We start from the raw sequence: 24930 nt of genomic DNA on the forward strand, positions 1-24930 counted from the left end.
CACTGACAGGCTGACCCCCCACCCCTTCAACCTCTGCTGCAATGCTGGCAGTACTCATACGTCTATTTTCCAAAAACAACCTCTGTATATGACGCTGAGCACTCAACTTCTTTGGTTGATCATGGCGAGGCCTGATCTAAGTGGAACCTGTCCTGTTAAATCGCTGTATGGTTTTGGTCACCATGCTGCAGCTCAGTTTCAGGGTCTTGGCAGTCTTCTTATAGCCTAGGCCATCTTTATGTAGAGCAACAATTCTTTTTTTCAGACGCTCAGAGAGTTCTTTGGTATGAGGTGCCATGTTGAACTTCCAGTGACCAGTATGAGAGAGTGAGAGCGATAACACTAGATTTAACACACCTGCTCCCCATTCACACCTAAGACCTTGTAACACTAACAAGTCACATGACACCGGGGAGGGAAAATGGCTAATTGGGCCCAATTTGGACATTTTCACTTAGGGGTGTACTCACTTTTGTTGCCAGCGATTTAGACATTAATGGCTACGTTGAGTTATTTTGAGGGGACAGCAAATTTACACTGTTAAACAAGCTGTACACTCACTACTTTACATTGTAGCAAAGTGTCATTTCTTCAGTGTTGTCACATGAAAAGATATAATAAAATATTTACAAAAATGTGAGAGGTGTACTCACTTTTGTGAGATACTGTATATTTGAAATCAAATCTATTATTTTGTGGAAATAACATGGTGTGGGCAGATTTCTGCCAGTCAAAGGTGTGACACTCCCCTCCAGTCTGTGTCTTAAATTAACCACTTAAGGACCAGCCTCGTTTTGGAATTTAGGTGTTTACATGTTTTAAAACAGGTTTTTCTGCTAGAAAATTACTTAGAACCCCCAAACATTATATAAGGTTTTTCTTCTAACACCCTAGAGAATAAAATGGTGGTCATTGCAATACTTTTTTTTGCACTGTATTTGCGCAGCGGTCTTTTTTTTGGAAAAAATTCACTTTTTTGAATAAAAAAATAAGACAACAGTAAAGTTAGCCCAATTTTTTTTATATTGTGAAATATAATGTTACGCCAAGTAAATTGATACCCAGCATGTCACACTTGAAAATTGCGCCCACTCGTGGAATGGCGTCAAACTTTTACCCTCAAAAATCTCCATAGGCAACGTTTAAAAAATTCTACAGGTTGCATATTTTGGGGTACAGAGGAGGTCTAGGGCTAGAATTATTGCTCTCGCTCTACTGGTCGCGGCAATACCTCACATGTGTGGTTTGACCACCGTTTTCATATGCGGGCGCTACTCGCGTATGCGTTCGCTTCTGCACGCAAGCTCGTCGGGACAGGGGGGTTTTAAAATTTTTTTTTTTTATTTTTATTATTTATTTTACAATATTTTATTTATTTTTACACTGTTTTAAAAAAAGAAAATGGTGTCACTTTTATTCCTATTACAAGGAATGTAAACATCCCTTGTAATAGAAAAAAGCATGGCAGGACCTCTTAAATATGAGATCTGGTGTCAAAAAGACCTCAGATCTCATATTTACACTAAAATGCAATAAAAAAAAAATTAAAAAAAAGTCATTTAGAAAAATGACATTTGAAAAAATGTGCCTTTAAGAGGCGTGGACGGAAGTGACGTATTGACGTCGCTTCCGCCCAGCAGTGTATTGGAGACGAGTGAGCGCCATCTTGGCCTCACTTGTCTCCAGACACACCACAGGATAGGACGCGATCGCCTCCTCCACTACCGACGGCTCCGGTAAGCGGCGGAGGGCACCGGATCGCGGCGGGAGGGGGGGCCCCTCTCCCGCCGCCAATAAAAGTGATCTCGCGGTGAATCCGCTGCAGGGACCACTTTTATCTGAAAGCCGGCCGCCGCACGAAAACGGGGATACCGGCGTTATGGCAGCTAGCTGCTGCCATAACAACGATATCCCCGTTCAAACTTAGGACGTACATCATCGTGCGGCGGTTTTGAAGTGGTTAAGAAGGAGTTTAAGCCACTATTAATCTTCATGTAATATCCCGCCCCCCCCCACTTTGTTTAGCTAATAAGTGGGCATGGAGGAGGAGGGAGGGAGTGGGCTGACATTTACCACTGTGTGTATGCCCACATGTGTGACTCTATTGTCACATGGGCTGCTCAGATGTGATAGGGAGGAAATGTTCAGGTTTAGGGTTTAGTGGCACTTTAAGGATTTATATAAACAAAAACAAAAAAAATCACTGTCTTTAAAAACACTAAATGTAACACGTGAGTGCTGCGCCCTCAAAATCTTTTTTTTTGTAGTCTGCGCCCTCAAAATCTTCTTGCAATATATCCTCTGTATGTTTACTTTTCTTAGTACCTTTTATTAATTTATTTATGGTACTGAAAAATGATGCAGCTCTTCAAAACCCTGACAGTTCATATCAGTCATTTGACCCTAATTTGTCACTTATTTTGTATTTTGCTGCCCTGAACAAGATCAAACATTTAACCTTATTCTGTTTCTCCCTTTTGCACTGTGTCCAGACCAGTTGTAACCCCCCCCCCCCCCATAAGCCTGGTTTTATCAGCTTCTAATTTACTAATTTTGAATTTCCCCCCCCCCCCACACCTTCCCAGTATAAATATAGTTAATTTCTTGGGACAGCTGGTGAGGGTTTAGGCTGGTCACTTCTTGCACAAAGTGTCATGCTGGCAACAAGTGTTTCGCACTTGTACACGGGCACTTTGACTAAGGCACTGCTACAAAATAGTAAGTACAGACATTATTGTTCAACAGCTATTTTGCAGGAAGTTCCTCTTCAGTCTCTAACTCTCCTCAGCCTTCCTTCTATTCCCCTCTCCCCACCCTCCAACATGATCACACTAATCTTTGTTATAACGTCCTCTCTCCTCAAACTCTCATTTTTTTTATCCCCCCTCTCCAGCCCCCAACCTGTACATATCTCCCTCTCTTCTTCCCACTCAATATTACGCCACTTACCACCTCCTGCTCTTTCTAAGCCCTTACAGTATCACCTCTTCCATTCCACCACAGCATCTGCCCTCCCATAAATCCCACTGCCGCCTTATCACCCTCACCCTCCTACTACTCCTAATGTCTGGGGACATCGCACCAAACCCCAGCCCTCCCACAACCAATTCCCAACACCAAAATTGGCCATCTACCTCCTCCAACAGTAGTCGAAACTTCAACCTTCTCTTCCCAATTCCCCTGATTCCACAAGTCAGCCCCCCTCTTTCATGTACCCTCTAGAATGCCCACTTGGTCTTCAACAAACTAGCTTCTGTCAATGACCTTTTCTTCTCCAAATGCCTTAATCTATTTGCTATAACTGAAACCTGGCTCCAGGAATTTGAAACTACCTCCCCAGCTGCCCTCTCCCACAGTGGCCTCCTCTGGACTCACTCCACCAGACCCAGTGGACGAAAAGGAGGTGGTGTCGGACTTCTCCTCTCCCCACAATGCACCTTCCAAGTACTATCCACACCTCCTTCTCTTTCCCCCTGCTCTTTCAAAATGCACTGCATTTGTCTTTTCTCTCCAGCTTGTTTGAGGGATGCAGTCATTTATCGGCCTCCTGGACCAGTGGCTACCCTATTTTCTCTCATCTGAAGTGCCTGCCATCATCCTAGGTGACTTTAACATTCCAATCAATGTTAATACTGCTACCACTTCTAAACTACTCAACCTAACCTCCTCTTTTAACCTAACACAATGGACACAAACCACCACTCACTCCAACAGCAACACTCTTGACCTCGTATTCTCCCATCGCTGCACTCCCTGCAATCTCTCTAACACCCCCTTTCCTCTCTCTGATCACAATCTTATCGTTTCACACTCTCCTTGTCTCCTACATCCCATGCTGCCAACCCACAAACCACTACCCGCAGAAACCTTCGCAACCTCAACCCTTCCCTTCTTCACTCTGCTACTGATGGCCTTTATAACAAAATCACACCCCTGTCCTGCCCAGACCTAACCACTTCCATCTACAACACCACGTTGTCATCCTCCCTAAACATACTTGCTCCTCTTTCTACACGCAGAACCGGGCTCCATCTGCCACAACCCTGGCAAACAGACGACACCAGAAGTCTCAAGAGACACAGCCGTGCTCTTGAGCGAGCATGGCGTAAATCTAAATCCCTGCAAGACTTTACCCTCTACAAATCTGCCCTTCTCAAATACAACTCCTGCCTCCACACTGCTAAACAAACCTATTACAACACTCTTATCAAAACCCTCTCATCCAAACCTCGTCAACTCTTTTCTACCCTTAATTCCTTACTTCACCCCCCACTGCCCCCACCCACCAACTTGCTTAACACTCAACAGATTGCCAACCATTTTAATAGCAAAATCGACACAATTCGCAAGGAGATATCCAGCATTCAAATTCCTCCCCTACCCAACACATCGGGTCCAACACCACACTTCTCCTTTTGCCCAGTTACCACAGAAGTTGATAAACTCCTCTCCATGGCCCACCTCACTACCTGTCCCCTCTCAATTACTGCGACCACCTTCCCACTCTATCCTCAACTCCCTAACCCACATCTTCAACCTTTCCCTCTCCTCCGGCGCCTTTCCTTCCCTGCTCAAACATGCACTGGTTATCCCCATATTTAAAAAACCCTCACTAGACCCCACCTGTTTGAATAACTTAAGACCCAACTCCCTGCTCCCATTTGCCTCCAAGCTCATCGAATGCCTTGTCCATGACCGAATGAGTCGCTACCTCACGGACAACAACCTTCTCGACCCATTACAGTCTGGCTTCCGCCCACAACATTCTACTGAAACTGCCCTACTAAAACTAACCAATGACCTACTAACTGCTAAAACCAATGGGCACTACTCCATACTCATACTTTTAGACCTCTATGCTGTCTTTGACACAGTTGACCACCTGCTCCTCCTCAGCAAATTACACTCCCTTGGCCTCCGTGATTCTGCTTTATCCTGGTTCTCCTCCTACCTATCTCAGCGCACTTCCAGTGTCACTTACAACTCCATCTCCTCCACTCCCCTTCCTCTTTCTGTTGGGGTACCCCAAGGCTCTGTCCTTGGGCCTCTCCTATTCTCACTCTATACCTCTTCCCTGGGACAGTTGATAATCTCCCATGGCTTCCAATACCACCTCTATGCCGACGACACCCAGATCGATCTCTCCACTCCTCAACTCACCCCCTCGATCTCCTCACGGATCTCAAACTTACTGAATGACATATCGATATGGATGTCACACCACTTCGTCAAACTCAATCTTTCTAAAACTGAGCTTGTTATATTTCCTCCTTCACGGCCCCCCCTGTGACTTCACCATTAATATCAACAACACAACCATTGGTCCCTCCACACATGCCAGGGTGCTGGGTGTAATCCTTGACTCTGACCTCTCCTTCAGCCTCCACATCCAATCACTGGCTAAATCCTGCCGCCTTAACCTCCGCAGCATCTCCAGAATCCTGACTAATGACACCACAAAGCAACTTATTCACTCCTTGATTATTTCCTGCCTTGACTACTGCAACTCTCTCCTTAATGGCCTACCCTTAAGCAGGCTATCCCCCTTCAGTCTATTATGAATTCTGCTGCTAGACTGATACACCTCACTAACCGATCCATGACTGCTGCTCCTCTCTGCCAATCTTTTCACTGGCTTCCCCTACCCCACCACATAAAATTCAAAATGCTAACCATAACCTACAAGGCCATTCACAACATCACCCCCATCTACATCTCCAACCTTATCTGCAGATATCGCCCAAATCGTCCCCTCCGCTCCTCCCAGGACCTCCTGCTCTCTAGCTGCCTTGTTACCACCTCCCATGCTCTCCTTCAGGACTTCTCCAGAGCCTCTCCCATCCTCTGGAACTCCCTACCCCAGTATGTCCGATCAGCCCCTACCCTGTCCACCTTTAGGAGATCCCTGAAAACTCATTTATTCAGGGAAGTCTATCCCACACCCACCTAACAACTGTCCCCGAGCCACCCCCATCAAATCATTCTCTGCAGCTATTATATTTTGTGCCACCACCCCCTCCCTTTAGAATGTAAGCTCTATGAGCAGGGCCCTCCTGTACCTTTTGTATTGAACTGTACTGTAATTGTGTTGTCCCCCCTATACATTGTAAAGCGCTGCGTAAACTGTTGGCGCTATATAAATTGTGAATAATAATAATAATGGTACTTACAGGCAAGTCTGTTCTCTATATTTAGGATTCACTTGCGGACATAAATGTAGCTCCATAAAGTACATCTAAGGCCTCGTGCACACTGGTTTCTTGTAAATGCTGTCTATCCTAGAAGGAGAAAATCAGCGTTTACCTAAGCTGCAATTATTAAAAAACTGTCTAGGTGAGTTTATCAGAGTTGAACAGAGTTTGGAGTTTGGGTGTTTTTCATTGGCCAGAATTAAAATGTATTTTGGCCATTAAAATAAACAAATACTGAAGTGCTAAATGTGCCTAGAGCTTATGTGCATTAACAGTGTTAAGCGTTTTTTGTGGTCAGAATTCCCACTCCTAAATGTGATTTTAGGACTTTCAGAAAATAAACATTGTTTCTAATTTTTAGGGATTCGTTAATGATGGGAATAGTACCCTTGGATTAGCGCAAGGCCAATGTGGTGCCCATATTTAAAAAGGGATCAAAGTCTTTACCAAGTAACTACAGACCTGTTAGTTTAACTTCTATAGTCGGGAAGATACTGGAGAGTTTAATAAAAGGCCACATAGACGAGTTCTTGCTGGAAAAAAAATATTTTAAGCAACAGACAGCATGGATTCATGAAAGACAGAAGTTGTCAAACCTGATTTCTTTTTATGAGGAGGTAAGTAAAACCTTGGACAGAGGGGTGGCTGTGGACGTGGTATACTTGGATTTTGCAAAAGTGTTTGACACAGTTCCCCACACACGGCTCATGTGTAAGGTAAAGTCTACAGGCTTGGAAAGATCAATTTGTAAAAGGATAGAAAACTGGCTTAAAAGACAGGATTCAAAGTAGTGGTTAATGACTCTTACTCTGAATGGTCTAAGGATATCAGTGGTGTACCCCAAGATTCAGTGTTGGGACCCCTACTTTTTAATATCTATATAAATGATATAGGGTCTGGGATTAAAAGTACCATTTCTGTCTTTGCAGATGACACCAAACTATGTAGTGGAATAATGTCCTTACAGGATGTCTCCAATTTACAAACCAACCTCAATGCACTGTCCAGTTGGGCGACTATGTGGCAGATGAGGTTTAATGATGATAAATGCAAAGTTATGCACTTGAGAGCTAAGAATATGCATGCATCATACATGCTAGGGGGATTACAACTGGAGGAATCCATTGTGGAGAAGGATCTGGGGGTTTTGGTAGATCATAAGCTCAATAATAACATTCAAGGCCAAGCTGTGGTTTTCAAAGTGAGCAAAGTCCTTTTTTGTATTAATAGAGGTATGGACACCGGAGAGAGATATATCATTTTGCCCCTGTACAAATCATCAGTAAGGCCTCGTCTGGAATATGCAGTTCAGTTTTGGGCACCAGTTATCAAAAAGGTTATTGGGGAACTGGAGAATGTGCAGAGAAGAACAACCAAACTGATAAGAGGCATGGGGGAGCTCAGCTATGAGGAAAGTTTAGAGCAACTGAATCTATTCCCTCTTGAGAAGAGGAGATTAAGGGGAGATATGACCAACATGTACAAATACATAAGTGGTCCACATAGTTAACCTGGTGTTTGAGTTATTCACTTTAAGGTCATCACAGAGGACAAGAGGGCACTCTTTATGTCTAGAGGAAAAAAAGATTTCATCTCCAAAAGCGGAAAGGTTTCTTCACAGCAAGAGCTGTGAAAATGTGGAATAGACTCCTTCCAGAAGTGGTTCTAGCAAGCTCAGTAGATTGCTTTAAAAAAGGCCTGGGTTCTTTCCTAAATGTACATAATATAACTGGGTACTAACATTTATAGGTTAAGTTGATCCAGGGAACATCTGATTGCCTCTTGGGGGATCAGGAAGGAATTTTTTCCCCTGCTGTAGCAAATTGGATCATGCTTTGCTTGGGGTTTTCACCTTCCTCTGGATCAACTGTGGGCGAAGGATTGTGTATATGGGATTGTATGTTTTTTTTTTTCTAACTAGATGGATTTGTGTCTTTTTTCAACCTGACTAATTATGTAACCTCTGCTGATAAACTGCTAAAAACGTCCATGTGTGCATGGACACATAGGATAACAGAGGGGAGTTTAGTGGCAGAAAAAAAAGCCCAAACTCACAAAAACGTCAGTTTACCAGCAGCAGTGTGCATGAGACATAAAGCTAAAACTTTTTTTTTTTTTTAATTATTTGGAAAGGGTAGGGTAGGGATACATCTGTGTCCCATTGGGGAGATTTCTCTTCACTTCCTGACCTGTAGAAACAGAATGAGGGAAATCCCCTCTTAGATGCTTGTCACACAAAGCTGCAGCTCTTCTGGAGGTGGCATACGTCTCAATACATTTAAAGCAATAATAAACCTAAAAAGAAAAAAAATAAATAATATTTGCAGCTTACCAATTCTTGGATGTGGTAGCTGCATTAGTTCTTTCTTTTAAGGCTTTTTTTAACATTTCTCCTAGTGATCAGGCCAGTAATTCTGTTTTTTTTTTTTTTTTTTTCATCTCTTTTAACCACTTCAAGCCTATTTTTGACACTTGTTGTTTACAAGTTAAAAATCTGTATTTTTTGCTAGAAAATTATTTAGAACTCCCAACATTATAAATATTTTTCCTGACGCCACCACGGCAGCATACTAGTGATAGGCTCCGCCTTTCTCCCCTCCCTCAGGACCAATGAAATAGTATAAATTAAAGGCCAGTAAGGCCCCGCCCCATTCTTCTTTTTGTCCTCATACCTCCACGCACCAGTGAAGAGTAAGCAGTACTATGTTCCCCCCTCTGCCTCCAGGCAGCTGCCAGCTGGGTTAAGCCTCTCCCAGTACAAAGTCCCAGTATCAGGCTGCTAAAAGCGCCAGAGTAGCTTGGGAGCTCCTTCTGTGGGTCTCGATGGAGCTGAGCAGTTTTTCCTCTTTAGGAATGAAATCTGCCTTTAAAGCGGGGGTCCACCCACACTGCCAAAAAAAAAAAAAAATATTAAAAGCCAGCAGCTACAAATACTGCAGCTGCTGACTTTTAATACATGGCCACTTACCTGTCCCAGAGTCCAGCGATGTCGGCAGGCGACTCCGAGAACCCGCTCGGTTCTCGGCAGCTGCCGCCGCCATCCTGGGTGAGGGAATCAGGAAGTGAAGCGTTGCGGCTTCACTTCCCGGTTCCCTACTGCGCATGCGCGAGTCGCGCTGCGCGTCCCAAGTGGTCCCTGCTCTCTCCTGGGAGCTGTGTGTTTCCCAGGAGACAGCGCGGTGGGGACGGGAAGAGGCGTAGACTCCCATGGGAGTCTATGCCGGAAGTGGGTGCAAATACCTGTCTTAGACAGGTATCTGCACCCCCCTCCCCCCTGAAAGGTGCCAAATGTGACACCAGAGGGGGGGAGGGTTCCGAAAAGCGGAAGTTCCATCTTTGTGTGGAACTCCGCTTTAAGGTTGGTGTCTGCAATGCTTGTTGGGTTTGGGGTGGCCAGCTTTGCATCCTTCTTACCTTTGCCTTTGTTTGTCTCCTGTCATTTTCTCATTTTCTGCACCTCCTGTTCTTTTCCTCCTGCAGTGGCACTGGTCTGGGTACATTACTCCCCCTAGACAAGTTCTCTGTCCTGTGCTGTCCTAGGCCGGCTGTAGGTATAGCTTATGTTTGTAGGTTGTGCATGTATAGGTTTGGGGCAGGTGGGTATGTGTGTGTATATATGTATGTATATATGTATGTATATATATATATATATATATATATATATATATATATATATATATATATATATATATAAAATATATATTGTAGGGGATCGGAGGGGTGGACAGCTGCCTCAGAGACAGTCCATTAAAACAAAAGTGGCTTTATTCAGCAAAATGGCAAAATAAACATTATATAAGACAGATTTGTCTTGTCACACGGTTGTGCACACAGGTACAGCTCACGGTTCAGAAGCACACAGGCTTATAGGTAATAGTTCATGGCTCCAATCAGAGCTACAGTCTTTATGTGGTTAAGCTCACCCAGCACACCATCCAGCAATGGACATTTTCACACAGCGTGCTGCTGTGTCTCTCTTTCCTACTCAAACAGCTCCTCTCTGACACTTTCAGCCCAGCTGACAATTAGCAGGTCTGAAGGGGAAATACCTGCCCTCTTCGATTAACCTCTTCTTTACCCTGCCCCAGGCTGACCCTCTTCAGTATGTATATATGTTCATGTATATGTTTGTGTATATATGTGTGTGTTCTTATGATGGTTGGTATGTAAGTATGTATGTGGGGGGGGGGGTGTTATATGGAGCGGTATGTGCATGTATTTATATATGCATGCATATTGTTTAAATAAAAAAAAAAGGGAAAGGAGAGAGTGTGTAGATGTATATATGTGTATGTATATATTTAGATATACATTAATAGAGGGAGAAGCGAAGCCGCTGTTGCCTTATCTATTTTTCCTCTTCTCGGTCTTTCTGCGGCTGTCCGTCTCTCAGCTGGTCGTTCCATTTCTCCACGGTTCGAGTATCAGTCACCACTCATACAAAAGACCCTCAACACTTAGGTGGGGACCACCGTGTCGGTAAGTTTTCAGGAAAAGAGTGCCCTCTCATGCGGATTGCTTTGATTTGCTTCAGCTCTGCGCGCCCATGCTCTCAAAGGCCAGAGCCAGAGGCCATAGAAAGGCAGATGTTCTTCATAGAAGCATAGCTCGGATGCCGCTCCCACTCAGGAGAGAGGTTCCAAGGAAAACGTCTTAGCTCTACTTTCCCAGACGCAGCAACACAACAAGAGTCCTACAGGACCTGTGTCACAGTGCCTATGCCTAGGAGGCTGGTGAGTGAAGTCGGCCTGGTTGAAGTTTGTAGCTAACAGGTAATACCGAATGCCTTTATTACATATAAGGTGGCACAAAACTTTTGTTTTAAACTCACTGTAATTACTCTAGCTAGCCAGCCCCCTTGTTGCGGGTCTAGCCACTAGCAGAACAACCTGCCTCATGGATCACTCATCCTCTCAGTTCTCCTGAGGAGGGGGCGCAGCCTGCAAATGATTTTAGCTTCCTTGCACCAGGGGAAGATCTGGAGCTACTTGGTGTCAAGATATTATTCTTACTGCACCTCTGGTGGCAGCTGTTCTGGTCTTCTTGTAGGTCAGATTGGGCATGAACCTTACCCTATACTCTTTTGAGGTTGCAGGTGTCCGCAAGAACAAGGTTTCATTTGGCCAAAGGCCCTTTAGTTTGCAAAATTTTGAAGATAGTCAGGGGGTTTCGTCAACCACGAGAGAGAATCTTCACAATTAAAATATTTCGATGCTGTTGGGGTTTATTTCAACTGTTTACTCCAACAGGGCAGTGTTCGGTTTTAGACATCGCTTACTAACCAGTATTTAGCGCAAATCGTCAAACAGAAGTCAGTTTGAGTTTCAAGCCCTTAGAGCTTTAGAAAAGCATATTGCTTTTGTTACAGGAGTAAAGCTGCATCCTGTAGTTCAGCTTATATCAGAGGTAGCGACAGCCCTCCATCTATCAATCATCTGTCCATTGCCTAACTTTCCAGACGTTCAAGCAAGAAAACCACACAAATTTGCCAGAGCTTGAAAGAAGTTTCTGTCCACAATTACTCTTTTCAGTTCATATGATGTCTTTCACTGTTCCAGATGGAATTCATCAGGCAAGAAAGGTTGCCTCCTGGACTTTAGCAAGATTAGTTGTGCAGATGGGAAATGGGTCATGAGCCTCCTTCAGTGGTAGGATGCATCCTCTTCCAGAGGGGTTGAGGCCTCATAGGCGGCCCAGTTGAAGGCATCTATGGATTCATTCTACAAGAAAGTGGCATGCTTTACCTAGCATACCTTTACAGAATAGATCTGGGTGCCTTGTCATCAGTGGGCTTCGGAGGAATGACTGTTCAGTCTTCTGTTACATTTGAAAATATATATATATAATATATATAAAATAATTATTTTGGTTTGTTAAGTAGAACCCACCCTGTCAGCTAGGAAATGTATCACTAGTATGCTGCCATGGTGGCGTCAGGAAAACAGAAAATTGTATCATACTTAGCGTAATTTTCCTTTCCTGACGCCAATCCATGGCAGCATACGGACCCACCCTTGTGCGTTTCGGTATCTAGCTAGTTACGAAGAATGGGGAAGAACCTAACTGGCCTTTAATTTATGCTATTTCATTGGTCCTGAGGGAGGGGAGAAAGGCGGAGCCTATCACTAGTATGCTGCCATGGATTGGCGTCAGGAAAGGAAAATTACGCTAAGTATGATGCATAGTTACATAGTAGGTGAGGTTGAAAAAAGACACAAGTCCATTAAGTCCAACCTATGTGTGTGATTATGTGTCAGTATTTAAATTTTCTGTTTTTTAGCAAAGACCCTAGAGGATAAAATGGTGGTCATTATAATATTTTATGTCACACACTATTTGCGCAGCGGTCTTTTAAACACAGTTTCTTCAGAAAAAATACACTTCACTGAATTTAAAAAACTGAAACAGTAAAGTTAGCCCAATTGTTTTGTAGAATGTGAAGGATAATGTTACGAAGAATACACAGATACCTAACTTTAAAATTGCACGCACTCGTGGAATGGCGACAAACTACGGTACTTAAAAAATCTCCATAGGCGACGCTTAAAAAACTTTTTGCGCAAGCACACGGGGACGGGATCGCTTTCTTATTTCCATTTTTTTTTTTAATTATTTTTACACTGTTCTTTATAAAAGAAAAAAAAAATTTGATCACTTTTATTGCTGTCCAAGGAATGTAAACATCCCTTGTGACAGTAATAGGCAGTGACAGGTACTCTTTATGGAAGGATCTGGGGTCTAGAAGATCCCAAACCCCTCCACTGCACTTCAAAGTATTCAAAACGCCAAAATCTGCGTTTTTTGAATACTATAAGTTTTTTTAAATTGGCGCCGCTGGCAGCAGAGTAAACCGGAAGTGACGTTTCCGGGTTTTTACATCGGAAACCCGATCAAAGCCGAATCTGGCTTTGTTCGGGACTCCAGCTAGCTAGCGGACGTACCGGCTGGTCACTTTAGTCTCCCTGCTTGTGATAACGGCTGAGCGGCTGCTTAGCCGCATCGGCTGCTTAGCCGCATCGGCTGTTATCACATGAAAGCTGACCGCCAGCTCTAAAAAACGGTTCCGGCTGCAGGCATCACCAAAATGACATACAGGTATGTGATTTTGACTGAAGTGGTTAACAAACCAAGCTGCCCAGCAAAGTGGCAGTTAGAGGGTTGAAACAAAGCATTTAATACTGACAAGGGTGATTACAATGCTCAGCTTTTATTCATTTATGTAAAAAAGTTTATCCCAAAAGGAAAAAAGTTGTTGCTGTAACTGCTTAAAAAGTGTTAGTTGGAGTTTAGCTTTAATTTTTTTAGTCAAGTCCATCTAAATCTGCTAGTACATCTAATAATACCATCTCCCCAGACTGACAATGCTGCTGACCAAGGGTGTCTCTGTTGCTCCTCCATCTAGAATTGAGACACCCTAAGTCAAGAAATGTGTTCCTGGTCAGATCACCAGGAAAAAGCCAAAAAAAAACCCCAAAAAATGAATGCAGCAGTGGCGGAATTACCGGGGTCGCAACAGTTGTAGTTGCGACGGGGCCCGGCATTCCGCCACTGTGGGGGGGGGGGCCCAGCGGGGTTGCTCTTCACACACGCTCTGAGCGGAGATCGTGTGTCATATAACAATAGCACAGAGAGACACTGGCGGTGGCATTAATGTTCTATCTGATAGAAGGCACTGATGAGCACTGATAGAAGGCTCATCTATCAGTGCTCATCAGTGCCCATCAGTGCTCATCAGTGCCCATCAGTGCCTTCTATCAGTGCTCATCAGTGCCTTCTATCAGTGCTCATCAGTGCCTTCTATCAGTGCTCATCAGTGCCTTCTATCAGTGGCTTCTATCAGTGCTCATCAGTGCCCATCAGTGCCTTCTATCAGTGCTCATCAGTGCCCATCAGTGCCTTCTATCAGTGCCCATCATTGAATGCTATCAGTGCCCATCACAATGAATGCTATTAGATCCTATCAGTGCCGGACAGCACGGCTCTGAGCGGAGATCGTGTGTCATATAACAATAGCACAGAGAGACACCGGCGGCGGCATTAATGTTCTATTTGTCGGTCCTCTCTGGCACAGATGAGAGGACACACAGCTGATCTCACGGCTCCCCCTTCTCCCCCCTCCCCTCTCCTCTGTGTGCTCCATGGGCAGTCTAGTGTGAAGCTAAAGAGCTCACACAGGAGGGGGAGGGGGGAGAAGGGGGTGCCGTGAGATCAGCTGTGTGTCCTCTCTCATCCGTGCCAGAGAGGACCGACAAATAGAACATTAATGCCGCCGCCGGTGTCTCTTTGTGCTATTGTTATATTACACACGATCTCCGCTCAGAGCCGTGCTGTCCGGCACTGATGGGATCTAATAGCATTCACCGTGATGGGCACTGATAGCATTCAATGATGGGCACTGATAGAAGGCACTGATGGGCACTGATGAGCACTGATAGAAGGCACTGATGGGCACTGATGAGCACTGATAGAAGGCACTGATGGGCACTGATAGAAGGCACTGATGAGCACTGATAGACGGCACTGATGAGCACTGATAGACGGCACTGATGAGCATTGATAGAAGGCACTGGTGGGCACTGATGGGCACTGATAGAAGGCACTGATGGGCACTGATAGAAGGCACTGATGATCACTGATAGAAGGCACTGATGATCACTGATAGAAGGCACTGATGGGCACTGATGGGCACTAATGAGCACTGATAGAAGGCACTGATGAGCACTAATAGAAGGCACTGATAGGCAGCACTGATGGGCACTGATAGATGGCACTGATAAAAGGCACTGATGAGCACTGATAGAAGGCACTGATGGGCACTGATGAGCACTGATAGAAGGCACTGATGAGCACTGATAGAAGGCACTGATGAGCACTGATAGAAGACACTGACTGATGAGCACTAATAGAAGGCACTGATGAGCACTGATAGAAGGTACTGATGAGCACTGATAGAAGGTACTGATGAGCACTGATAGAAGGTACTGATGAGCACTGATAGAAGGCACTGATGAGCACTGATAGACTGCACTGATGAGCACTGATAGAAGGCACTGATGAGCACTGATAGAAGGCACTGATGGGCACTGATAGAAGGCACTGATGAGCACTGATGGGCACTGATGAGCACTGATAGAAGGCACTGATGAGCACTGATAGACGGCACTGATGAGCACTGATAGAAGGCACTGATGGGCACTGATAGAAGGCACTGATGGGCACTGATAGAAGGCACTGATGAGCACTGATAGAAGGCACTGATGGGCACTTATGAGCACTGATAGAAGGCACTGATGAGCACTGATAGAAGGCACTGATGGGCACTGATAGAAGGCACTGATGAGCACTGATAGAAGGCACTGATGAGCACTGATAGGCAGCACTGATGGGCACTGATAGATGGCACTGATGATTGGGGCACTGATTATCAGTGTAAACAATTTACTGACATTCTTGACAGTTAACGGCAGTCCTTTCCTCACACAGACACAGCGTCTGAGGAAAGGGCTGTGGATAACCGGCAAGTCTGTTTACATGTGATCAGCTGATCACATGGTAAAGGGCCAATGTGATTGCGCTGGATGCACGTCCCAGGGGTCATGCAGGAAGCACAGTTTTGGGAGGATGTCCATGGACACTCTCCCAAAATTGGAAGCCCGGGGCTTGGATGGAAGGGGGGCCCATCATGGTTTCTTGCACCGGGGCCCTGAAGGTTCTAGTTACGCCTCTAGAATGCAGCTACCATATTTAGGAACTCTATACTATGAACGCTGCGCTAAGGGCTAGTTTACACTTGCTTCAAAACATGGCTTCAGGCAGACTTTGTTAAAGCTCTCTGAAAGCCAGTCAAAGCTCCTGTCACTAAATTAAATGGTTGGCTTACAGTCCTGTTTACACCTTGCTTTTGCTTGGTGCTTCGATGAGGCTTTAGTGGGGCTTCGATGAGGCTTTAGTGGGGCTTCGATGAGGCTTTGTGGGGCTTCAGTGGGGCTTCAAGCAAGCTTTGGCATAGACTTCTATGGAGGCTCTGAAGACACTTTGATGCACCACTAAAGCTACATGGGGTATATTTTTTTAAGCGAAGCCGAAGAAAAGCAAAAGCAATGTGTAAACAGGACTGTAAGCTAACCATTTTATTTAGTGACAGGAGCTCTGACTAGCGTTCAGAGAGCTTTAACAAAGCCTGTCCGAAGCCATGTTTTGAAGCAAGTGTAAACTAGCCGTTAATGTGTGTTGAACCCGAAGCAAGTGTAATTTCTTTAGTGTGGCCGCCTGCAGAATGGCTACTTACTGAAAGGGAGTAATCCAGTTACTAAGGTAAAATATGTGCAGTGCTACTAGTGATCAATTTTAGAATCTTACTTAATAATACAAAAATAAACAATTCATAATAATAATGTGCTATAAATAATCAATTATTGTATCATAAAGTGCTGTAAGTGTCCAACCAAGTTAATTCGTATATTATAAAGTGCTAAAAGTATCCAATAAAATTATAGTCCATATATTTGTCCCTTGTGTTTTAAAAAAGTGCTCTGTGCATTAACCATTCAGTGCTTCATGTGCAATCCACCACTCTGTGCACCCCTCCTTTGTCTCCTCACAAGACCAAGATGGTATATTCGCTTTGTATACAAGCAGCCTTCACTCTCCAATGTTTTGGCTTTAAACGGATGGCTATTCCTCCTATTATTAGTCATCATTTCCTGGCTGTACATCTAGGGAAGGAGCTGATCAAAAATGATCTGTCTTCAATCAACTACTTTGAAGGGCAGAAGAGACATCAGGGGTCTAAAAGGGGTCCCTGATGTCCCCATAAAGAGTACTCGGCACTGCCCAAAGCAATCACAAAGGGGGCTTGTTAACAATAGAGTTATAGCAATAGAGTTATATGAAAATAAATAAATAAAAAGTGTAAAAAAAAAAAAAGAAATGTAAAACAAAAATAATGTAAAAAAAATTAAAAGCACCCCAGTTCCCTCTCGCATACACACAAATGCAAACTCACATTTCTGATGCAAATATATGAAATGTTGGAGTGAGAACAATAATTCTAGGGCCATAATTTGCGATTAACTCTAAAATGATAATCTGTAAAGGCTTTTAAAGTGTTACCTGTGGACTGTTTTGCGTACGATAGTTTATTGTTTAAATTTAAATCTTGACATGTTTGGTATTCATTTACTCACTGGAACATCACTCTTATATTTTACAAATAAATGGGTATTATATTATGTTTGTGTGCAATAAAATTCATATAAGTGTATTTCTTCCTGAAAATGTTTATTTAATGAATGGCCGTGCAAATCTGCAACATAAAAAATTGCAACAACCACCATTTTATTCTTCAGGACCTCTGATTCATGCTTTCAGGAAATATATAATGTATGTAAAAATATTTTTAAAAAATGCTGATTTTAACATGTATGTAAAAATTTCTAAATTGCAAGTGGTTAATGAAAGCTTTTATGTTTTTAGTAAAGGAAAGGGGTTGATGCTTATTGCTTTGTGGCGACTAATGAAATAAAGATAATCTCTGTCGTTTAATTACAAATTTAGAGATTTGTACTTGAATTGCCTTATGTTTTTCCTCATTACAGGTTCAGCATATTATGACAATGTCCGTCCCCTGGCATACCCAGAATCTGATGCTGTACTTATTTGTTTCGATATAAGCCGGCCAGAAACTTTAGACAGTGTTTTAAAAAAGGTAAGCATACATTTTCATATTATTTGTAACGTTCTCAGTTGTTAATGTTAACTTGTTTCAGTAAATTAATACTGGCTTGTGTTTGTCTGTACAGATGAACTTTGGTAGCAGAAAATCATTTTTGGAACTGGTTTTTAAATTATTTGGTTTCTGACTGTGAGGCAAACAAAAAAAACCCCACAAAGATTATTATAATTTTTTTATACATATATTTAAAAGAGAAGTATGGACTTTAAAGCGGGGGTCCACCTATCTATCGTTTTTTTTTTTTTAGTTCATTCACAAACTTTTCTTCTCAGCATTACATACTCACATATTGTGTGTAATATGTCCGCCTGTGTCAGATTTTGTCGGAAAGAATAACTTATATTATTCACTGCAGGCGGTTTCCATCTTCATTGTGGGCATTTGAAGCCCACAAGCATTTATTTCCTGGATGTGGTGAATGCTGTGCTCCCAGCATTCACCGCTCATTCCCGCACATGCTCAGTGGCATCCTGGGAAGCCTGAGACTAGCTCCCAGGAGTCTGGGAGAGGCTAGAAACACGCCTACTCCCACGGGAGGAGAACCAGGAAGTGCAAAGAAGAATAGAAAAATAAAAGGTAATTACGGCAATTTAAATTTTTTTAAACGGCATGTCAGCATCTAGGCAAGGAAGAGAATACATACAGATATTGTTCAAAATTTGGGTGGAACCCCGCTTTAAAAAAACAAAATTTATACTCACCTAGGTGGATGCAGTATTGATCTGATGCTGCACCTGTCCCCCGCCGCCTCTGCACTGAAAAATTAGTGATCAAACACTGATCGCTCAGTTCTCCCCCTCCTCTCTGAGCAGGGAGCCATGACTGTCAGTCACCGGCACTCTGCTCTGCCCCTCCAGCACTGACTGGAGCGTTGGGCTGTGGAGGGGAAGGAGATGCTGGCTCAGGCTCTCAGCAGATTGTTGAGAGCCAGCTACTGGTCTAGGCATTTGGGTGGATCCTGACCATGTGTGTTGGATCTTTTCAGAGCCTGAACCATCCCTGTGATGTCAGCCAACAGCGGGCTGTAGCCCACTGTCAGCTGAAAACAGGTCGCCGGAGTGCAGGACTAAGTGCACTCCTGTGACCTACAGAACAAGTACAGCCAAAATAGCCTTGGCTATACTGCTCCTTTTAATCAACATAGTAAATCAAATACCGTATTTATCAGCGTATAACACGCGCCGGCTTATAAAACGCACCCCAAGTTTAGGAATTTTAAGGAAAAAAACTTTTAGGAGGGAAGTTTAAGAAAAAAAATTACATTTAAATGTCCATCAATGCAGCCTTATCAGTGTCCATCTGCAGCCTTGTCGGTGTCATTGCAGCCTTGTCAGTGCAGCCTTGCCCCAGTGTCCATGGGAATGTAGGCCGTATAAATAATATTCATTAAACCATATATATATAATAAATAATTTAGACCACACAAAGAATTAACTCATATAATTTATTTAAATCTTTATCATATATAAATGATATATATATATATATTTTTTTTTTTGGTAATACAAATGGCCGCGGCACTTTTATTGGTATAATAATAAATAAATAAATAAATTTATTGCTTAAATTCATAAATATTTTAAAATTAAAACTTTAAATATCCATTAATATCTCGCTCAGTCATAGAACTCGAGCGAGTACACTGAATAAAAACATCAAAGTCCCCCCTTGATCCAAGGGTGACAAACCACATAAAAGTGCTGCGACAGGGTGGGGGGGAGGGGAGCTCGCCAAATCACTCCGGGTCACACTCAGACAGGAGCCCTAATGCGAGGGTCTTATATAGCCCTTCCTCACATGCCCAAACTTTTGAAAACACGTGTTTTTCCCGCCCAAAGTCACGTTGTTCCCGCCCGCAAAACTCGTGTCCTGTCATGACTAACCTTAAAGGGACAGTAACACAAAATTTTTTTTTTTTTTAACTGCCACAATCCCATGCTGTGGGCATCTAATTAAATGCCCACTTATTTCATGGGAATGTAGGCCGTATAAATAATATTCATTAAACCATATATATATATATATATATATATATATATATATATATATATATATATATATATATATATATATATATATATATATATATATATATATATATATATATATATATATATAATAAATTAGACCACACAAAGAATTAACTCATATAATTTATTTAAATCTTTATCATATATAAATGATATATATATATATATATATATATATATTTTTTTTTTTTTTGGTAATACAAATGGCCGCGGCAATTTTATTGGTATAATAATAAATAAATTAATTAATTTATTCCTTAAATTCATAAATAATTTAAAATTAAAACTTTAAATATCCATTAATATCTCGCTCAGTCATAGAACTCGAGCGAGTACACTGAATAAAAACATCAAAGTCCCCACCAGCCGATTTTTGTTTCCATAAAACAAAAAAACGGCCTACCCCATAACCGCGGCCATTTCAATCATAGATTGTAAACCCAAATTAAAAATATCTAGACCAATATCCGACAAGTGAACTCCGTCTTGTCTATAAAGGCCTGAAAAACCTCCTTCTAAATCTACATGAAAAGCCGTTTAAAAGAGGCATAAATTTTGCAATAGAATGATTCACACGTCTACGGATCTTCTCCAAAGGTTTGTTCTCTGAAGAGGATAACCAAATAAGACGCGGAACCATCTCGGAAACAATTATCCGAGTGCGTGGAAAAGAGAGCTGTATCCGATGTAAATCATTTTTTATCATAAAAATTAAATCCAACGTTTTTTTATCTTACCCACATCATTGCCACCTAAATGTAAAATAATAACTGCAGGATTGGGCCATAACTGAGCCAAATTTGAAAGATGAAGGTTAAGATTCGTCCATTGTAACCCACGAATACCTTTCCAAAGAATTCGAAAAGATGCAGGAGAAAAAGATAAGTTGGACGTATAACAGCGTCTGCATGCTCTTTTGTGGGCCCAATGAACAAATGAGTGTCCAATTATCCAAACGAAAAACTTTTCACCTAAAATTAGAGAGATAAATTAGGACGAACATAGATATTAGATTCCCACCTCCCCAATTGCATAATAATAGCATCATCCAGGCCCAATCTGGCTGCTTCCATGGCTGCTCCAATACGGAACGAATGGGTTGAGAATTTTAAATGAGAAAGGCTTAAATGAGACAAGCATTGTTTAAAAATAGCGGAAAATTGAAATTTTGTGAGGGGAAAAAGGTCTAAATGAACCAAAAAATTACCTGAACATGACGGTCTTGAGGAAAGATAATTTGAAATTACCTTATAAGGGCAAATAATAGGATCGCCACAAGCATGCAACGTTAGCCAGTGCCCTTTACCCGTAACGTCGGTCTTGGATTTACTAATAAAAATCCTCACAACACCTGAGGAAACTGAAACATCTTCAAATTTTAAACCAGAAAGACCCTTCTTATTATTTGGAACTAGCTCAGAAATATGAAGCGCCGCGAAGAATATCAGAACGAAAGCTGAATGAAATAACGCTTCATATTTGGAACTACAAATCAAAAGTGTTGCTAAACAAAGCCTTTTTAAAAGATCTAATGAAACTGGCCTTCTGGAATCAGGTGTAAAAGTCTTTTTCCTATATCCTTTCAACGCCTGACGAACAGAGAAAAAACTTTTACATACTGGTAAATTATAAAATTTTAAGAAAAAAGAAATTCCTGCTATACTCTTATTAATATGGTGAAAAGATAGCTTCTGTTGCATAAGTGAACAAAGAAAAGCCAAAACCGTTTGTTCTGTAGGATCATAACCACAGAAACCTAATTCATCGTTAAACAACAGCCACCTATTCCATGCAACTGAATATTCAGTCCATGTTTTAGGAGCCACAGAATATTGAATAGCAGAAAAAACCGTGGCTAGATCAAATCCCACAGGTGACTTGGGCAAGAATGACCGACTAGATCCGCTTCCGGAAAAAACTGTCTGAAACGAACCATCTGGAAATGAGATAATGCGTCAGCTACTACATTATGTTTTCCAGGAACGTATTTTGCTTTAACCCAAATATTATATTTTAAACATAAGAAGACAAAATAACGCAGAAGCTTTATCACATAAAGTGATTTTGAAGAGAGACAATTTAACGCAAAAAGCACTCCTTTGTTATCTGAATGAACTAAAATCCTCTTATTAGCAAAATATTTTCCCCAAATCTCAAAAGCCACAATAATGGGAAATAATTCCAACAAAACAATATTTTTTGTTGCCTTTGTATTAACCCAAGATTGAGGCCAAGAGCCACAGCACCAGTGAGTACGCCAAATAGCTGCAAAACCATATGATCCTGCAGCATCTGTGTACAATTCCATATCGGCAGAAAAAACAAATTCTTCCTGAAAAAAGGTTCGACCATTATAATCCATAAGGAATTGAGACCAAACCAAAAGGTCATCTTTGAGATCCGAAGTAAGGCGAACGTGCGAAAAAGGTGATTTTAGACCAGACATTGCCAATGCCAATCTCCTAGAAAAATGCGGCCGACGGGCATAATGCGAGACGCAAACGCTAATAACCCTAAAAAAGATTGCAGTTCTTTTAATAAAACCTTTTTCCGACGTAAAAAATAGCAAATTAAATTTTGAAGGCGAGAAATCTTTAATAAAGGAAGTTCATACTGGAACAAATTAGAATCAATTTTAATTCCTAAGAATTCCATGACTGGTGCAGGAAGAAAAGTTTTTTCTAGAGCAATAGGAATGCCAAAAAATTTTGAAATGGCTAAAAATAACTGTAATAATAATGCACAAATCGGCGAGTCTGGAGGGCCAATAAAAAGAAAATCATCCAGATAATGGATAATGCCCTCACAGCCAGATTCGTGCATAACTACCCACTGTAAAAATGTAGCGAAAGTCTCAAAATATCTACAAGATAATGAGCAGCCCATAGGTAAGCACATGTCATAGAAAAAGGCTCCTTCAAAACAAAAACCCAGGGAATTAAACGATTCCGGTGCAATAGGCAATAGCCTGAACGCAGATTGAATGTCAGATTTTGCTAATAAAGCGCCATTGCCAAATTGTCTTATTAATGCAATGGCATCATCAAATGTAGCATATGTCACAGATGCTAATTCCGTATCAATCTCGTCATTAAGGGAATTGCCCTTGGGGAAAGAAAGATGGTGTATCAATCGATAAGAATTTGGTTCTTTCTTTGGAACTATTCCCAAAGGAGAAATACGGAAGTTCTTGAAAGGAGGGAATAGAAAAGGACCTGCCATTCGGCCTGCTAAAATTTCTTTTATCAATTTAATTCTAACTACCTGACTATGGGCTTGAACAGATTTAAGATTATCTACTATCTTACAACCCGAACCAGTAAAAACTGGTAGCTGAAAACCAAAAGAAAAACCGTTAATTAAAACTTCCGCTTTCACCTTGTCTGGATATAGCAGTAGCCAAGGATACATTCTTTCCAGCTTCACTGGTGTGAATGCTTTTGGAATTGTCCCTCTTTGGAGTATAGGAATGGGTCCTTTTGAAACATTTTGATAATGGGTGAGTCCCAAAACAAAAAGAGCACTCGTGCTTATAACGACACGAAGTAGCCCATTTGCACTGGGACTCATTAAAAGCATAACATACACCTTTTTTATAAACAGTAGATACATTTTGAGCACTAAGCGATTGTTTATTGAAAACTGGTTTGGTCGGAAGGATAAGGTTTAACCATAATCCTACATCCTTCATACCCCATTTCAACGTAGGATAAATAGCTAATTTTTGGCGGAATGACTCGTCATAATTATACCAGCCAAAACCTCCAAAATTTTTATAAGCCTCAAGAATATGCTCAAGATGTTGGAACAAACCACTACATTTTTCCGGGAACTTCTCACCAAGCACAGCCGAAAAGATACAGAAGGCCTGTAACCAGTTGTAAAAAGATTTTGGTGCTGTTCGACGCCTATCCAAAGATTCTTCAGCTCTTTTATCATGTTTTTGTATAAAATCTTGATTATTAGGAAGCAATGTTAACAAATCAATAAACTCACCTTTCCAAATTTTTTCTTTTATATGTGGCGCTAAATGAAAACCCAAAGGTGAAATATCACAGGGTAAAACTTCTTTGTAACATGTTTCAGGAACATGTGATAAAACAGGTGATATAGCAGTATTCTCTGTAACATTACTAATTAATGGATTATGTACAGCAGCATTGCAATCTACAGGCTTGTTAATGTTAACTGTACTAGCCCAAACACTGGCAGGCGAGGAAACAGGAGCAGAAAAATTAGGATTGCTTAAAGACTCAGTGAATTTAGAAAGTGAATTAATTAACTGTGAAAACAAAAGTTGTTGTGTTGACTCACCAAGCTGAGCAAGATTACTAGTAGAAATATCGCTGGTTGCACTATTGTTCTGTGAATCAGCCCCCGCAGCGGTTTCCGTGTGCGCTGTCCTCTGAGGAGCCATCGCGGAGTCCAGCTGAGACAGCCTAGACGCTTGCGACGCCGTTGGCATAGCAACCTCCGATGTGGATTCCCGGGGGACCTGTAAAGAAAAAAGAGAAAACCTATCCGTAGGCGGAGATTTCCACGATTGCTCTCTCCGTTCGTTGACACGCGCAGGGGACGGAGAGAAGGCCCTCTTCTTTCTGCGCACGCGCTGCCCACTACGTAGCTGCGCATGACCGACATCCACCTCTTCACTGCGCGTGCGGGACTCTACATGTTCTCGCGATTTTCCAGAGAATACCGGACGCTCTGTAGGTAAGCTGCGTTGAATCCTTCTGGGGCGAGCAGTCTGGCTGGGAGAGGGGGGAGTAATAGGCGATACCACCGGCTCACCATCTTTCTCTTCAACAACAGGATATATTAGGAGACCTTCTGCTTCTATGTTCGGCGCCGGCTCCGCTGTAAATTCGGATAAGCATTTCTTCAGCCATTCTTCCCCTCCTTCCGACGCCGCTCTTTCCAAGACCTGCCGCAATAGCGTCTTCATGACCTCACGTGATAGGCGAGCTCCTGTATT

General features: G+C 42.2%; 1 protein-coding gene across 2 annotated transcripts in view; it reads left to right on the plus strand.

Moving 5' to 3' along the window:
- The window catches only part of RND2 (Rho family GTPase 2), a 385775-nt gene that overhangs the window by 208546 nt on the left and 152299 nt on the right, over nucleotides 1–24930 (plus strand). For both annotated transcript variants that reach the window (XM_073608369.1, XM_073608368.1), the window contains exon 3: nucleotides 17789–17898. In XM_073608369.1, the coding sequence (XP_073464470.1) occupies nucleotides 17789–17898 (110 nt within the window). The remainder of the gene's footprint in view (nucleotides 1–17788; nucleotides 17899–24930) is intronic.

This window comes from Aquarana catesbeiana, linkage group LG12 (genome assembly GCF_042186555.1).
Source record: "Aquarana catesbeiana isolate 2022-GZ linkage group LG12, ASM4218655v1, whole genome shotgun sequence".
NCBI lineage: Eukaryota > Metazoa > Chordata > Amphibia > Anura > Ranidae > Aquarana > Aquarana catesbeiana.